Source organism: Erinaceus europaeus, chromosome 13, assembly GCF_950295315.1.
Source record: "Erinaceus europaeus chromosome 13, mEriEur2.1, whole genome shotgun sequence".
In the NCBI taxonomy this organism is placed as follows: domain Eukaryota; kingdom Metazoa; phylum Chordata; class Mammalia; order Eulipotyphla; family Erinaceidae; genus Erinaceus; species Erinaceus europaeus.
Window position 1 is genome coordinate 58,764,383 of NC_080174.1, and position 15,362 is coordinate 58,779,744.

Sequence of the window (15,362 nt, forward strand, 5' to 3'; positions counted from 1 at the left end):
GGGAACAAGGGCTTGAACCCTGGCCCTCGAACACTGTAATGTGTGTGCTTAACCGGTTGCACCTCTGCCTGCCCTCCATCCCCAAAGAATCTTTTTTAAAATTTTATTTAAGAAAGGATTAATTAACAAAACCATAAGGTAGGAGGGGTATAACTCCACACAATTCCCACTACCCAATCTCCATATCCCACCCCCTCCCCTGATAGCTTTCCCATTCTCTATCCCTCTGGGAGTATGGACCCAGGGTCGTTGTGGGTTGCAGAAGGTGGAAGGTCTGGCTTCTGTAATTGCTTCCCCCATCCCCAAAGAATCTTAAGGGTTGGAGACAACTCCTTGGATAGTGCGCTTTGTCTTGTGACCCAGGTTTGAGCCCAACCCCCACCACATTGAAGGAAGCTTCAGTCCTGTGGCTTCTTTTAATCCCTCTGTGCCTTCATTGTATCTCTATTACAAAAACAAAAAAACAAAACAAAACAAAAAAGGCTGCGGAGACAACACGATGGTTATGCAAAACCAAAACAACTTTCATGCCTGAGACTCTGAGGTTCCAGGTTAAATTCCCAGTACCAAGAGCCAGAGCTGAGCATTATTCTGCTATCTCAAGCTATCCTTATGTCTTTCCTTAAAATTTTTGTTATTGAAAGAAGCGGATGCTCCTTAGGAAACAAAATGGAAGAAATCTAACCACCTTTTTTGGTCCAGTAAAGGACTTATCCATAGTAGACCTTCAGTCGCCAAGATTCTGGCATAAAGCAACTACTTCCGGCTTTCTCGGCCAGCCTCACTTCCTACAGGGGCTTTTTACTGCGCGTGCGTAAGACCCACCCCCAGCCCCGGAACTTAACCGTTGACGAAAACGTAGTGTTTTAAATCCCCTGGGTCTGAAGCCAAGAGCTCGGGTGCCGCCCTTAATTTATTCAAGCAGATCGACGATTGGTCAAGCCTGGAACCTTTAAGGAGTGTTGATTGGCTGTCCCGCCTATACGTGGCGTTGACGGTATGTGACGTATATGGCACCGCCCCTTCTCCCTGATGGGTCGGCTCTGCGACCAGTAAGCAGGCGGGGCGCGGGCTTCGGTTTCTGGATCTTGTGTTTGCCGCCTCTGTTCCCGCGACCCAACGTCCCCAAGGCGGGGCGGAGCCGCTCCTAGGAGCCAGCTTCTGTTGCAGCCCAACAAACAGACGCTGGCTTGGCGGAGGTTGAGGTGAGTGAAGAGGATTCTGTGCCCGCTCCTCTGGAGGGGCGGCGGCGGGATGGCAGCCGGAAGGTGGGCCGCGTTCAGGCCCGGTTGGCGGCGGCTTGTGCTCTCAGCTCCAGGAGCCTGTGGCCAGTCATATGAACGGGAGCTGGTGGGAAACACTCGCTTGGAGGACCTCGAGTTCCTGGGAATCGCGTGTAGGTTGTGCGGCCGAGGTCCGCCATCGCTCAGGTTTCTCTTGGAATTGTTTTCTCTGCGGACGTGTTTGGGGACTGAAGGCCCGGGCGCCCGGGCTGGCGCCGCTCACAGTGCGGGACTCGGTTAATGCGGGAAATGTTTCACCCAGGGGTGGCAACGCGACACGTAGGGACTTGGCCACGGCGTGGAGGTGGCTGCGCAGAGCAGGCAAGTCCGTTGATGGGGAACGTGGGGCAGGCAGCAAGGCCGGTGCGAGGACGCAGTTTGCAGGCAGGTTGAGGCTGGGATAAGGCGGTGGGGCAGAGGGTGAGGATGTTGTTCTGTGTGCCTAAAGAGCATAATGGTTATGCAAAGAAGCTCTCCTGCCCGAGGCTCCAAAGTCCCAGAGTCAATCTCCCCACTACCATATAAGCCAGAGCTGAGCAGTGCTCTGGTCAATAAAAGAAAAAAGGAAAAGGAAAGAAAAAGAAAAAAAAAAACAAAGAGGAGTCACCCGTCTTCTTAAGCTGGAGAACTGTTTGGATCCTTCTTTTTTCAAATTAATTAAATGGAACGTGACTTCTGGTAATAAAAGAATTCCAAAGGATGATGAAAGAATATAGGGAATGCTGAACTGTAAAAAGAAAGCATTGAGGTTTGGCATTAGCTTTGGCTATTCGTCTTGTGTCTGTATCCAGTGTGCGGTTGGAGTATTGTTGCTGGTTTGTTTGAAACAGGCGAGAGTGGTAAAAGCTGAAAGCTTGCTGTGCTGAGACCCATAGGTACGGAAAAATGAGAGTAACTTGATGAACGGTGGAGCAGTGCAGCAGTTGTCTTCCTCGACCTCTGTGAGAGAGGAAGGAGCAGGTTGGCAGATACATAGGTATATCAGAGGACAGGTGGAATAAAAAAAGTAAAAGACTACTGATTTTCCACTGATTTAAAATCAGTTTGTGGGGAAGTTGTGCCTTTGTAGGATTGAAGATTTGTTGATTCTTATTAAAGGGCCAATTAATAATATATCCCCAGATTTCCTTGTTTGTTGCATTGTGGTTTTCTAAGTATCATGAAGCTTTTGGCTAATATCTCATATACTTAATAGTACTTACCAGTTCACTAAGTTGTTACGAACTTTGGGGGTTGGGGCAGAATCTGTGCTTTCCTTAGCGAATGGATATATATTGGTAGGCTTTGAAATCCAGAGTAAACACTAATTTGTAAGCAAAATGACAATGAAGTGTGAAAATTATCACAGTTCACAAGCATTTTAAAATTAATTTCTAAATGAAAATACTTCATATAAGCATCCAAATTTTGCCGATGATTTTAATATTTGGTTGAAATATAGATGCTGTTTTTTCTTTTTATCACTCATCACTATTCATTTCCTTAGGATGCTGAGCATTGGAGATTAAATAGATAATTACTAACGATTATGGAATATATCTGTCCTCGCACTGTACCCCAGATGAATACCAGGTAAGGAAGAGAGAAGCAGAGCATCATTCTGAATGAAAAAAATCTTTATTATTTATTTATTTATTTATTGCCTCCAAGGTTATTGCTGGGGCTCAGTGCCTGCACCACGAATCCACTGCTCCTGGAGGCCCCCTTTTGTTGCCCTTGTTTTATTGTTGCTGTGGCTATTGCTGTCATGTTGTTAGATAGGGCAGAGAGAAAGGGAGAGAAGAGGGGGAGAAAAAGATAGACACCTGTAGGCCTGCTTCACCGCTTGTGAAGCAACTCCCTCCACAGGTAGGGAGTTGGGGGCTTGAATTAGTATCCTTACAGTGATCCTTGCGCTTTGTGCCATGTGCACTTAACCCGCTGTACTACTGCCTGACCCCCAAATCTTTATTTTTTAAAATATATCTTTATTGGGAGTCGGGCGGGTAGAGCAGCGGGTTAAGCGCAGGTAGCGCAAAGCACAAGGACCGGAGTAAGGATCCTGGTTCGAGCCCCTGCCTCCCCACCTGCAGGGGAGTCGCTTCACAGGTGGTGAAGGAGGTCTGCCGGTGTTTATCTTTCTCTCCCCCTCTGTCTTCTCCTCCTCTCTCTATTTCTCTGTCCTGTCTAACAATATCAACAACAACAGCAATAATAACTACAATAAAGCAACAAGGGCAACAAAAGGGAATAAATAAATATTTAAAAATATATATGTATATATATCTTTATTTGTTTATTGGATAGAGAAAGCCAGAAATTGAGAGGGTAGGGGAAGATAGAGAGGGAGAGAGACACCTACAACACTGCTTCGCCACTTGCAAAGCTTTCCTCTCTACAGGTAGGGACTTGGGGCTCAAACCCAGGTCTTTCCTTGCACATTGTAACGTGTGCTCAACCAGGTGTGCCACCACCTGGCCCCATAAGTTTTTAATTAATATATTTATTTTACCATAACTTGGGAAGAAAAATAATACTCTAGATTCAGTAAAATCTGGTTCTATATCTTGTCACTAGTAGGTGGTTGACCTTGACCAAATTAATTAACTTAAAACTTTTTTAAGTTTCCTCTGTTTACTAGGGATAGTAATCTTTAACAGGATCATTGAAGGGTTTAATGGAATTGCTGAATTAAAGGATCTGCTATATAATAGACAGTAAATGCTAGTTTCATCCCGTCCTTCACTTATTTCATTTTCACAGAAAATCCTTTTATTGATGAGAAATTATACCTGAATACTTGAAGCTTAAAATCACACACATAATTACTTATATTATAGTACAGTGGGAAAGTAATTAGGTTCCCTTTCATCCAAGCTCTAATCCCTTTATAATGACTTTTTCACACTTTAGATAGTAGGTTTCCTTAAATAACCCTAAGCCTTTCCTTATTTATGTGGAGTAGGAAGGAGGAGCCTAACACCTGTCTTCTAATTTTCTCAGTCTGTCATTATTACTGTGAGGACCAGGCACACTGCCTTGTGTTAGTTGACTCTTTGACTTAATAATTGTTTGTTTCTTCCCCTAGAGAAGAACAGTTAATGCCAAGGCAATTTTTTTCCTCATTTAAGCTGGAATTGCATCTGTGAGTTGTCATTATTTTTTGTATTGGTCTTCTTCACGCCATATGTTCTTACTAAAGACAATGGAAACATGATCAGAGAGAATATCCTATTCCCTTATTCAGTTTGGCCCTTCTGTTCTCCCCTACTGTCACCACTTTTTTTCAAAATATTTATTTTCTTCCCTTTTGTTGTCCTTGTTGTTTTATTGTTGTAGTTATTATTGTTGTTGTTATTGATGTCGTCATTGTTGGATAGAAATGGAGAGAGGAGGGGAAGACAGGGGAAGAGAAAGAAAGACAACTGCAGAACCTGCTTCATCACTTGTGAAGCAACTCCCCTGCAGGTGGGGAGCCAGGGGCTCGAACCGGGATCCTTACGCCAGTCCTTGCTTGTGCCACATGCGCTTAACCCACTGTACTACCACCTGACTCCCTCCTGTTACCACTTTTTAAAAAATATTTTTATTTATTTATAATTTTAAAATATTTATTTATTCCTTTTTGTTGCCCTTGTTTTATTGTTGTAATTATTATTGTTGTCATCATTGTTGGATAGGACAGAGAGAAATAGAGAGAGGAGGGGAAGATGGGGAGAGAAAGGCAGAGTCCTGCAGACCTGCTTCACTGCTTGTAAAGCGACTTGCCTGCAGGTGGGGAGCCAGGGCCTCAAACCAGGATCCTTACGCCAGTCCTTGTACTTTGCACTGCCTGCACTTAATCGCTGTGCTACCGCCTGATTCCCCTAAATATTTTTATTTATTATTGGATAAATACAGAGAAAAATGAGAGAGGAGGGGGCGATAGAGAAGGTGAGAGACAGAGAGACACCTGTAGCCCTGCTTTACTACTCACTCACAGAGCTTTCCCCCTGCAGGTAGAAACCAGAGGCTTGAACCTGTGTCCTTGTACACTATAATGTGTGTACTTAAATTGCCTGGGCCCCCGGCAACACGTTTTTTGAAAACTACTCATCTTTGTTTCTTTGAAATGACTTTTTTTTTTTTAAACTTTCTTTTTATTTTTTAAGATGAGAAAGGAGAGAAAGAGCCAGACATCAGTCTGGTACATATGCTGCCGGGGATTGAACTTGGGACCTCATGGTTGAGAATCCAATGCTTTATCCACTACGCCACCTCCCAGACCACGAAATAACTTGTTTTATGTATGCATTTTTTATTTTATTTTATTTTGAATTGTCTGTGAGGGTCAAATTCATTCCATAGATTATAGTCAATAACATGAACCTGTGATTATTTTATTTTATTTTTTAAATATTTTATTTACTTTTTTATTTATTAATGAGAAACATAGGAGGAGAAAGAGCCAGACATCACTCTGGTACATGTGCTGCCGGGGACTGAACTCAGGACCTCATGCTTGAGAATCCGATGGTTTTATCCAATGCGCCACATCTGGGACCACTATTTTATTTTATTTTTTTAAACTAGAGCACTGCCACGCTCTGGTTTATGGCCGTGTGGGTGATTAAACCTGGGACTTTGGTGCCTCAGGCATTACAGTCTATTAGCCTGACAGCTTTGCTGTTGACTGGCTACGGAAGAAGGGCAAACGCTAGAAGAAGAAACATAACTATTATCCTAGCTCTCTAACCCTACCCCCAACTTGTGATTTTAAATTATTTTTCCTGGTATATTCAGTACTAGTTTCTTTTTTAAATATTTATTTATTCCCTTGTTGCCCTGTTGTTTTATTGTTACAGTTATTATTGTTATTGGTGTCGTCATTGTTGGATAGGACAGTGAGAAATGGAGAGAGGAGGGGAAGACAGAGGGGGACAGAAAGAGAGACACCTGCAGACCTGCTTCACCGCCGCCTGTGAAGCGACTCCCCTGCAGGTGGGGAGCCGGGGACTCAAACTGGGATTCTTATGCTGGTCCTTGTGCTTTGCGCCACGTGCTTAACCTGCTGCACTACTGCCGGACTCCCTCAGTTCTAGTTTCTTTTACTAATTTAGTGACCTGTTTTTCAGTAATCTATAGACATTAGGGCAGCAGTTAAGAATTTGAGAGGGACTAATCTATCCCTTCCAAAATTGTGTCTGTTTCCAGACATTGCCTCTTACAAATAGCACTGCCACAAACATTAAGTGTGCACAGATCTTTTTGGATAGATGTTTTTTGTGTTCTTTGGATAGATGTCTAGCAGAGGAATTGTATCATATAGTATCATATAGTAGTTGTATCATATAGTAGGTTTATTTTAAAAATTATTTTGTCTTTTTAAAAATGTTTATTTTATTTTATTTATTTTACCAGAGCACTGGTCAGCTTAGGCTAATGGTGGTGCTTGGAATTAAACCTGGGACCTTTGGTGCCAAAAGCATGAAAAGCTCTTTGCATAACCATTGTGCTGTCTCCCCAGCCCTGTTTTGCCTTTATTTTTGGATAGAGACAGAGAAGTTGAGAAGGACCGAGGAGATAGAGGGAAAGAGAAAAAGAGACCACTGTGGCATTGCTTCACTGCTTGTGAAGCTTTCCACACTGCAGGTGGGGGCTGGAGAATTCCAACCCTGGGCCCTTGTGCACTGTAACTTACGGGCGACTGGGTGCACCACCACCTGGCCCCAGTAGGTTGATTTTTTTTTTTATGTTTTCAGGAATCTCCAAACTTTTCTATGGACGCTACACTAATTTGCATTTCTTTTTTTTTTTCTCTCATTTTTTTTTTAATTTTTTATTAAAGAAAGGATTAATTAACAAAACCATAGGGTAGGAGGGGTACAACTCCACACAATTCCCACCGCCCAATCTCCATATCCCACCCCCTCCCCCGATAGCTTTCCCATTCTCTATCCCTCTGGGAGCATGGACCCAGGGTCATTGAGGGTTGCAGAAGGTAGAAGGTCTGGCTTCTGTAATTGCTTCCTCGCTGAACATGGGTGTTGACTGGTCGGTCCATACTCCCAGTCTGCCTCTCTCTTTCCCTAGTAGGATGGGTCTCTGGGGAAGCTGAGCTCCAGGACACATTGGTGGTGTCTTCAATCCAGGGAAGTCTGGCCGGCATCCTGATGACACCTGGAACCTGGTGACTGAAAAGAGAGTTAACATACAAAGCCAAACAAATTGTTGAGCAATCCTGGTCCCAAAGCTTGGAAAAGTGGAGAGGAAGTATTAGGGAGGTACTCACTGCAAACTCTAGTGTACTTCTGCTTTCTTACTTTGGTGCCATACTCCAAACTCGGTCAATTTCTGCTTTGCGTTTCTACTTCTTTTTTTTTTTTTACATGCATAACATTCCCCAGATTCCCATTCAACAATACAACCCCCACTATTTCATTCATCATTTTTCATGGACCTGTATTCTCCCCACCCACCCACCCACCCACCCCAGAGTCTTTTACTTTGGTGTAATACTCCAATTCCATTTCAGGTTCGACTTGTGTTTTCTTTTCTAATCTTGTTTTTCAACTTCGGCCTGAGAGTGAGAACATCCCATATTCATCCTTCTGTTTCTGACTTATTTCACTCAACATGATTTTTTCAAGGTCCATCCAAGATTGGCTGAAAACGGTGAAGTCACCATTTTTTACAGCTGAGTAGTATTCCATTGTATATATATACCACAACTTGCTCAGCCACTCATCTGTTGTTGGACACCTGGGTTGCTTCCAGGTTTTGACTATTACAAATTGTGCTGCCAAGAACATATGTGTACACAGATTTTTTTTGGATAGATATGTTGTGTTCCTTAGGATATATCCCCAGGAGAGGAATTGCAGGATCATAGGGTAGTCTATCATGTCAGATATGAGAATAGCTGTTCCTGCCCTTTTTTGTGGGCCATTGGCTTGAATGATAGTTTTCCATCCTTTCACTTTAAGTCTGTGTTTGTCTTGTTGCGTTAGGTGAGTTTCCTGTAGACAACATATTGTTGGGTTGTGTTTTCTGATCCATCTTCCTACTCTGTGTCTTTTAATAGGTGAATTCAGGCCATTGACATTTATTGATATCAAAGATTGAAGATATTTTAACACCATTCTTGTAGAGTTTTAGAGTGTTTTGATATGTGTTCTATTTGTGGTGGTCTGGTTGTTTATAGGAAACCTTTCAGAACTTCTTTCAAGGCAGGCTTGGTGATGGTTGCTTCCTTCAACTGTTGCTTGTCTGAGAAGGTTTTGATGCTTCCATCTAGTCTGAATGACAATCTAGCAGGATATAGTATTCTTGGCTGAAAGCCTTTCTCATTGAGCACTCGATAGATATCTTGCCATTCTCTTCTGGCCTGTAGTGTTTGTATGGAGAAGTCTGCTGCTAATCTTATGGGTTTTCCTTTGTAGGTGACTCTTTGTTTTTCTCTTGCAGCCTTGAGGATCCTTTCTTTATCCTTATTCCTTTCCAATCTAAGTATGACATGTCTTGGTGTCTTTAGGTCTGGGTTAATTCTGTTTGGGACCCTCTGGGCTTCTTGAATCTTTATGTCTTTGATGTTGTCTAGACTAGAGAAATTTTCAGCTATTATGGCCTGGAGAACGCTTTCTTCCTCCCCTTCTCTTTCTTCCTCTGGTAAGCCAATAATGCGTATATTGTTTCTTTTGAAGTCATCCCATAGGACTCTGTTGTTGTTTTCAGCATCTCTTAATCTCTTTTTGAGATCTCTTACTTCTTCTTTAGTTGTCTCTAATTCATCCTCAATCTTGCTAATTCTGTCTTCAGCCTCATTGATTCTATTCTCTCTGCCCTCTACTGCTTTCTGGAGTTCATCTATTTTGTTGCCCTGCTCTGATACTGTTTTAGCTTGTTCAGCTAGTTGCCTTCTTAGAATTTTCTTCCATATTCTCATTTGTTGTTCCTGCATTTCTGATTACAATTTTTTCAAATTCTTTACTCACTCCTGTTATTATTTCCTTAGCTAATGTTTGGATGTTGAACTCGTTGTTTTGTGCTTCGCCCTCTGGAGGACTTTTAGCTGGACTCTTGTCCTGGTTCGAGTCTCCATTATTTTTTCTTGTTGTTTTAACCATTTTATATAAGTTAACAGTTTTTTCAATCCCTGAGTTGGAGTTCAGTGGTATAAAAGCCTTTTTTTTTTTTCCCCTGTAGGCTATGGTAGCCTGAGGGCTTTTAAACTATCAATAGGCTTCTTGGCTTAATCAATTACTCCTGACCAAGAGATAAAGCAGGGTGTGGCAGAGATAATCCAGTGGTTATGCAAAGAGACTTTCACAGCCCTTCAGCTATGCCACCGAGGTATAGGTCTTCTCCTGAGTTTCCCGGTTAGATCTCTGTGCCCTGGTGTCCCTCCCTGTTGCTGCTCCAGATTCTGAGGGTAGTAGCAATGGAGACTCAGAGTTGTACTTGGTGAGTCTCTGGGGAGTCCTTTCCTCCCTTCAGCTGTCCCCTTTTTGGTGGAGCAGACTGGAGGTGGTGTCTCCACTGACAGACTGTCGAACTGTTAGCAGTCATTTAATCTCTCCTTAGGCCCCTCTCTCCTCTCTGTCACCAGCCACGCGTGTTTGTACTCACGGGTGATTTACTGGGTTTCTGTGGTCATTCTAGTCCTGTCTTGTTTCGGTCCGGGTGGTCTCCTTTGGTATTCCTAGTTGATCCGGGAGAGGAGAGGAGAGGAGAGGAGAGAAAGCCATCTGCTGCTCGTAGCTCCGCCTCCGGAAGTCCCTAATTTGCATTTCTACCAACAGTGTGGAAGGGTTCCTTTCTTTCCAGATCCTTGCCAGCAAATAATTTTTTTGTTGTTGTTAACTATTTACCACAACACTCTAGACTATTTTTTTTATGTCTTTTTTTTTTTTAATTTCTTTATTGGGGAATTAATGTTTTACATTCAACAGTAAATATAATAGTTGCACATGCATAACAGTTCCCAGTTTTCCATATAACAATACAACCCCCACTAGGTCCTCTGTCATCCGTCTTGGATCTGTATTCTCCCCACCCACCTACCCCAGAGTCTTTTACTTTGGTGCAATAACACATAATTATTTTTGCCCTTTTCTGTGTAAACCATTCTTTTTTTTTTAAATATTTATTTTATTTATTTATTCCCTTTTGTTGCCCTTGTTGTTTTATTGTTGTAGTTATTATTGTTGTTGTCGTTGTTGGATAGGACAGTGTGTAAACCATTCTTAGGGGTGAGATGATCAAAAGATTTTGAGACATAGTGATTGTGGGTTCGAACTCCCAGAGGGATAGGAAGGCTTCCAATGGAGGGGATGGATACGGAACTCTGGTGGTTGGAACTGTATAGAATTATACTTATCCTACACTTTTGTCAATCATTATTAAATCAATAAAAGATTTTGAGAAAAAGAGGAAGGAGAACTAGGGCATCTGGTATATGCAATGACAGGTACTAAATGTGGGACCTCATCCTTGCAAGTTCAACGCTGTAGCCTCTACACTATACATTCTTCTGAGCTGCCACTCCCAGTTCCTTTTTTTTTTTTTCTTTTTAAGCTTGTGTGTAGGAACCAGGTTGTGGGCACTTGGTAGAGTGCACCTGTTATAGTACACAAAGTCCCTAGTTCAAGCCCCTTGCTCCCCACCTGCAGAGGGTAAGCTTCATAAGAGGTAAAGCAGTGCTTCAGGTGTCTTTCTTTCTGTGTGTCTGTGAAAACTAAATATTTTTTAAACCTTATGCATGCATATATAAATTTATATATAGGGAAAGGAAAAAAAATCCATATTTAAATTTTGAGTGCTTATTCTCCATTCTCCCTATGGTTGTTATAATAACATTTCTGTTTTCTTTAACTTGGTAATATTTTCAACTCTTCTAAAATTGTTAAAGTAATCCAAAGAGCCCCATTTTTTTAAAGTTATATTATTTCTAATGAAAGTTTCTAATAAATTTGCTATACATGCTTTGATTTACAATTATACTTTTTAAGGTTCCCTTCAAGCAGGATGGTCCCTTTCTACTTTCCTCCATCAAAATATGCACTTTGGAACCCAATGCCAATTGGAGATTTCATCTACGTACGTATCAATCATTACAGGTATGTTTCTTGTTTCAGATAAAATCAAAAAGATGCTTGAGTAAAGCTGATTACTGTGACTAATCAATTTATTTAACTTTTACATTTAGAAACTCCCCTTAGACAAAATAACCCCTCTTTATTTTCGATTTACTTTTTATTTTAATTTTTACTTATAAAAAGGAAACACTGACAAAACCATAGGATAAAAGGGGTAAAACTCCACATAATTCCCACCACCAGAACTCTGGATCCCATTCCCTTCCCTGATAACTTTCCTATTCTTTTTTTTTTTTTAAAAGATTTTATTTATTTATGAGAAAGATAGGAGGAGAGAGAAAGAACCAGACATCACTGTGGCACATGTGCTGCTGGAGATCGAACTCGGGACCTCATGCTTGAGAGTCCAAAGCTTTACCACTGCGCCGCCACCTCCCAGACCACAACTTTCCTATTCTTTAACCCTCTGGGAGTATGGACCCAGGGTTATTATGGGTTGCAGAAGGTGGAAGGTCTGGCTTCTGTAGTTGTTTCTCCCGCTGAACATGGGCGTTGGCAGGTCGATCCATACTCCCAGCCTGTCTCTTTCTTTCCCTAGTGTGGCAGGGCTCTGGGGAAACAGGACTCCCGGACAACATTGGTGAGGTCTGCCCAGGGAAGTCTGGTTGGCATCATGGTAGCATCTGGAATCTGGTGGCTATAAAAAGAGTTAACATATAAAGCCCAATAAATTGTTGACTAATCATGAACCTAAAGGCTGGAATATTGCAGATGAAGATTTGGGGTCTCCGTTTTGAAGATAGCTAGTCAGCCTATTTTAGCTATAGTCCAAAGGGCCCATGACTATACTAGTTTTTTCCAGAGGCTGACATCTGATATGTAGGTGGACCCAAGTTGTCTGGGGAGATGATGTCATGGCTGGAAAAAAGGGCTAGAAAGCTGGATCAGGGAAGGCAGTAGCTCCCAAATACGGGAAAAGCGTATAAATATTATTAACTATAAACCCTATTGATTTGATCTGGGGCTCATATTCAGCTTAAGAGCCTATATGACCTCTGTATCCCTGTAGATCTGAACTCACATTCTGTGGTCATGAGTTCTAAGCTGCCCCAGTTTTAGGACCCATCTTCCTTAGGTGCTAGATAGAGTTTGTTGTCCAGCCTCCCTTCGGAGGATGGAACAGTCTCTAGCATTGTTGATCCACATTGAGGGCCGAGTCCTTTGGGGGCCCACAAAGGGTTCCATTGTGTTGTTCCTCACGGAGATGACTGATAACAATAGAGAGAGGGATCTATGTGGGGTCTAGGCCCATTATGTTTGTTTGGGAATTCCAGGACTCCCTGACTAGGGCCCCAGATGATGGGGTGGCCTGATAGTGACTTATTCGATTTACTTATTAATGATTGTAGAATTGTCTGTTCTTTTTTCCTTGTCTCTTAAGAAATCTCTTATATTTCCTGTTATTTTTCTGTTTTACATTTTGAGTTACTTTTTTTGTTCTTCAATTATACTAGCTTTCTTTTTAGCTGAACTTAAACACCATCTGATTTGCTAGTTTTGGTATTTTATTTTTTTGTTACAGGGTTGTAGTTGTGGTGCAGTGCCTGCATAATAACTCTACTGTTACCTGTGGCCTTTTTCTTTAATTTCTTCCTGTCTGTATCCTACAGTGATAGTAAGAAAGGGAGAAAGACATATGTAGCACTGCTTCACCTGCAGGTGGGAACAGGAGTCTTGAACCCATGTATGTTTGTGCATGATAATGTGTCTACTAGGTGCACCACTTCCTGGCCCCTGTTCATTTAGGTATTTTAAATGAGCTTGTTCAGGGGCAATGAGACTGTAACCTCATTTATTTATTTGTTTGTGTAATTTTATATGGGAGCTTTTTTAAAGATCAGGTTTTTTAAAATATACACTTTATTTATGAAAAAGATAGGAGAAAGAACCAGACATTGCTCTGGTACATGTGCTGACAGGGATTGAACTCAGGACCTCATGGTTGAGAATCCAATGCTTTATCCATTGCACCACCTCTCAGACCACTTGAAAGATTGTTTATAACATATGTGTAGTTTGTAATTAATAAGACATTTATGAGTTTACCCTCAGTTGGTGATATATTTCATTGAGCTATTTTTGTTTTGCTGTTAGTGCTTTGCAACTATGTGATTCCACCTCTCTGTTAAAGTGTTTATTTTTTTGCCTCCAGGATTATTGCTGGGGCTCGATGCCAGCCCAAGGAATCCACTGCTCCTGGAGGCTATTTTTTCCATTTGCCGTTGTGGTTGTTCTTGTTGTTATAGCTGTTGTTGTTGGATAGGACAGAAAGAAATGGAGAGAGGAGGAGAGAAAGATAGACACCTGCAGGCCTGTTTCACGGCTTGTGAAGCAACCCCCCTGCAGGTGGGGAGTTGGGGCTCAACCTGGGATCCTTACGCCAGTCCTTGCTCTTTGGGCACCATGTACCTGCTGCACTACCACCCAGCTCCCAACTGTTTATTTTTTAGTGGGGGAATTAAAGGTTTACAGTGAACAGTAAAATAAAATACAATAGTTTGTACATGAGTGACATTTCTCAGTTTTCCACATAACAGTTCCAACCCCACTAGGTCCTCCTCTGTCTTCCAGGACCTGAACCCTCCCCTCCCACCCCAGAGTTTTTTACTTTGGTGTAATACACCAACTCTAGTTACTTTTTTTACCTCCAGGGTTATGCTGGAGCTTGGTGGCAGCACTATGAATTCACTGATCCAGATAGCTATTTTGTATTGAATAGGACAGGGAAATTGAGAGGAGGGGAGATAAAGAGAAAGAGACACTTGCAGACCTGCTTCACCGCTCGTGGTCTCATGTGGTCTTGAATTTTGCTCTGGTTCACAAAATCTAAGCAAATGCTTACATAACAATTATAGCTCAAGTATCAGCTTGCAGTTTTGGTCTCCAGGAAGTCCTACCTGTTTCTAGGCTTTGACCGTAGTGTATGTATATACTTGTGTATAGGTTTTAAAGCTGTATGTTATATGCTAGGCAGTATTTCATGGATGGGATTGTTTTTTATGGTGTTATATTTACCACATTCATGAGACTTTTGTCGTTTTTCAGAAATCCAAAAGTGGTGGTAACTGAAAAGACCATCCGCCTTGCTTGCCGTCATGCTAAACAAACTAAAAAAAACTTGCCATGCTTCTTACTTGGTTCTCTCACAGTGGATGAAGGTAATGTACTTAAAGATGGTTTTATGACTAGAATAGAGCTTAAGTTTACAGTTTTTAATAAGAATAGAGTTCATGTTACTGATGAAAATTATTTTATAACTATAATAAAATGTATTTTTATTGATTTGATAAGAATTATTGTAAAGGACCAGGTAGTGGGAAACTTAGTAAAATGTACATTACAATGCACAAGGGTCCAGTTTCAAGCCTCTGGTCTCCACCAGCAGGGAGGAAGCTTCATGAGCAGGCCTGTAGATGTCACTCCTCTCTCCCTTCCCTCTCAGTTTCTCTGTCTCTAGCCAATAAATAAATGAACAAAATGTTTTTTTTTTTAAAGTAAATACAATAGTTTGTTCATTCCCCAGTTTCCCATTTAACAATACAACCCCCACTATGTCATTTATCATCCTTCATGGACCTGTATTCTCCCCACCCACCCACCCCAGAGTCTTTTACTTTGGTGCGATATGCCAATTACATTTCAGGTTCTACTTGTGTTTTCGTTTCTGATCAGAACCTGGGTTTTTTTATATAGCTACATGTATGTTTATTGTCTAACCCCTTAAATTTTATTATTTTTTAAATTTTATTTTATGAGATCTGTAGGTTGAGAAAGAAAGGACGGAGAGAGAAAGAGAGTAGAGTGCTAGTCTGGCATAATTGTTTTCAGGGACAAGTTCAGAGTTTTATTTATTTTTTAAAAATTGATTTATCTGGGGAAAGAAAACATCATTTGGCACATGGTATAATGGGGGTCAAACTCTGGATCTCTTGCTTGAGAAGACAATTTTTTTTCCAGTGCATCA

General features: G+C 41.5%; 1 protein-coding gene across 5 annotated transcripts in view; it reads left to right on the forward strand.

Annotated features, from left to right (window-relative positions):
• The first annotated feature begins 1,037 nt into the window (after positions 1-1,037).
• Positions 1,038-15,362, forward strand: part of STIL (STIL centriolar assembly protein) — a 58,324-nt gene continuing 43,999 nt past the window's right edge. For 2 of the 5 annotated variants that reach the window (XM_007521341.3, XM_007521342.3), the window contains exons 1-4: positions 1,038-1,205; positions 2,770-2,855; positions 11,252-11,359; positions 14,444-14,556. In XM_007521341.3, the coding sequence (XP_007521403.1) occupies positions 2,812-2,855; positions 11,252-11,359; positions 14,444-14,556 (265 nt within the window). In that variant the 5' untranslated portion in view covers positions 1,038-1,205; positions 2,770-2,811. Of the gene's footprint in view, positions 1,206-1,231; positions 1,397-2,769; positions 2,856-6,106; positions 6,243-11,251; positions 11,360-14,443; positions 14,557-15,362 lie in introns of those variants that run through there. The other 3 variants (XM_060205941.1, XM_060205940.1, XM_060205942.1) reach the window with 3 other exon arrangements.